This window comes from Aphanomyces invadans (genome assembly GCF_000520115.1).
Source record: "Aphanomyces invadans strain NJM9701 unplaced genomic scaffold supercont1.57, whole genome shotgun sequence".
Taxonomy (NCBI): domain Eukaryota; phylum Oomycota; class Saprolegniomycetes; order Saprolegniales; family Verrucalvaceae; genus Aphanomyces; species Aphanomyces invadans.
In genome coordinates this window covers 195,245-197,175 of record NW_008580202.1, presented here as the reverse complement: position 1 = coordinate 197,175, position 1,931 = coordinate 195,245, and the positions used below count along the sequence as shown (strand labels likewise).

Below are 1,931 nucleotides of genomic sequence, written 5' to 3'. Positions count from 1 at the left end.
TCAACTTTGCAAATTCTGAGGATGTGAAGAGGTTTTTGCTTTGTCTGAATCCTCAAAGCGAGTCGTGCAAATGGATCTCTTATGAATCGTGTTTCGTTTCGCGCAATATGCGCATCACTGCTGTATGGATCTATGTTTCGGAAACCCCTGGAACACTTTGACGCGTAATGCACACCGCCATTCCGGTGCGCACAGTCGCAATGCTCTACTGTACGTACGACGTCAAACGTGAAGGACGCGTCGTCCTTTGGTCCGAAAATCGTCCTCGCTCGGCACAACGTGCATAGTTATCGAGAGACAAAACGGGTCGCGCCGTCTGGGCAAATGCATTCCAAATGGGCTTTGCCTCTGACACCCCCCGACACCCGGCGTTGCGATGCGTGACAAGAAACATTTGGAGCACAAAAAACCGGATTCCCCGGCGCCGTGTGTAAGTAAATTGTGCCTGGCCCAACACATTCAATTTCACAGGTTGATGTTTTAGGATTGTGCCCAACGAATCGGAGCCGCATTGCTCAAGAACAAGGCATTTTCCCATCGCACCGCCAACAAATGGGAGATTACCTACCCTGTCACATTCAATATATTGTCTGGGTATTGAACCCAGCTCGAATTTGGTGTGGAAACGCAAACGAGTTGGAGCGCATGACGATCGTCGTCACATCTCTTCCTACGTCCTGGCAACCATGAAGCTCCTGACGAAGGCCAAGGAAGAAATCCGGGCTGCGAAAGAGTCGACGCCTCTCCTTCGACAAAGCCTCCATGGCAACTCGCCGCCCACACTAGCGCACTCCTTGTACGTCGTCGCCACCGACAGCTACATCAACGTGCTCTTGGTGTGCCTGCCGTTTGCAATCTACTCGTACTACGCACAATGGGGCGACGCGGCAGTGTTTGCATTCAACTTTCTCACGATGATTCCGCTCGCCAAAGTTATCGGGGACGCCACGGAAGAAGTCGCGTTCCACACGGGCGACACGATCGGCGGCCTCGTCAACGCCACGTTTGGCAACGCGGTGGAAGTGATCATTGCGATCTTTGCCCTGCGGGAAGGCCAGATCTCGGTCGTCCAGGCCTCTTTGCTTGGCTCGATTCTGTCCAACCTGCTGCTCGTCCTCGGGTGCTGTTTTGTGGCCGGGGGCGTGACCCAGTCCGTGTCCAAATTTAACGAGACGAGCGCGTCGGCCAACTCGTCGTTGCTCATGGTGTCTGCCTTTGCGATGCTCGTGCCGTCGTACTACCAGTACACGACCTACGACGACAAGCCCGAGACCAAAGCGATCGTGCTCGGCTTGTCGCACATCGCGGCGGTCTTTTTGCTGCTCATGTACATGCAATTGCTCTACTTTCAAATGAAAACGCACGCACACTTGTTCAATTCGCGCGACGCCACCGACGAAGAAGAAGGCGGGTGCGATGACGACGACGATGACGACGCGACCGACCACTCCAACATGACGCTGGGCAGCAGCATCGTCATCCTCGGCCTTGCGACCGTGCTCGTGTCCATCCTGTCCGAGTACCTCGTCGCATCGATCGACGGGTTCGTCGCGTCGGCGCACGTGAGTAAGTCGTTTGTCGGGATCATCATCTTGCCGATCGTGGGCAATGCCGTCGAGCATATGACTGCAGTCCGCGTCGCGCTCAAGCACAAGATGGAGCTCGCCATGGGGGTTGCCGTCGGATCCGCGACGCAAATTTCGCTCTTCGTGGTCCCGGTGACCGTCCTTGCCGGGTGGGCCATGGACCAGCCCATGTCGTTGGCGTTCCCGACCTTTGAAGCCGTGACGTACGTGACGTCGGTCGTTATCGTGTACGCCATCATCGTCGACGGCAAGTCGCATTGGCTGGAAGGGTCGATGCTCCTCACCATCTACCTCTTCATTGCGGTCGCGCTGCTGTGGGTGCATGTGTGATGACAGAGCAAGCAT

General features: G+C 55.8%; 1 protein-coding gene across 1 annotated transcript; it reads left to right on the top strand.

Annotated features, from left to right (window-relative positions):
* Positions 1-686: 686 nt before the first annotated feature.
* H310_13852 (calcium/proton exchanger) lies at positions 687-1,916 on the top strand (the record flags this gene model as incomplete). Its single annotated transcript, XM_008881499.1, has 1 exon — positions 687-1,916. The coding sequence occupies one exon, from the start codon at positions 687-689 to the stop codon at positions 1,914-1,916; it is 1,230 nt and encodes a 409-aa protein (XP_008879721.1).
* Between the last annotated feature and the right edge of the window lie 15 nt (positions 1,917-1,931).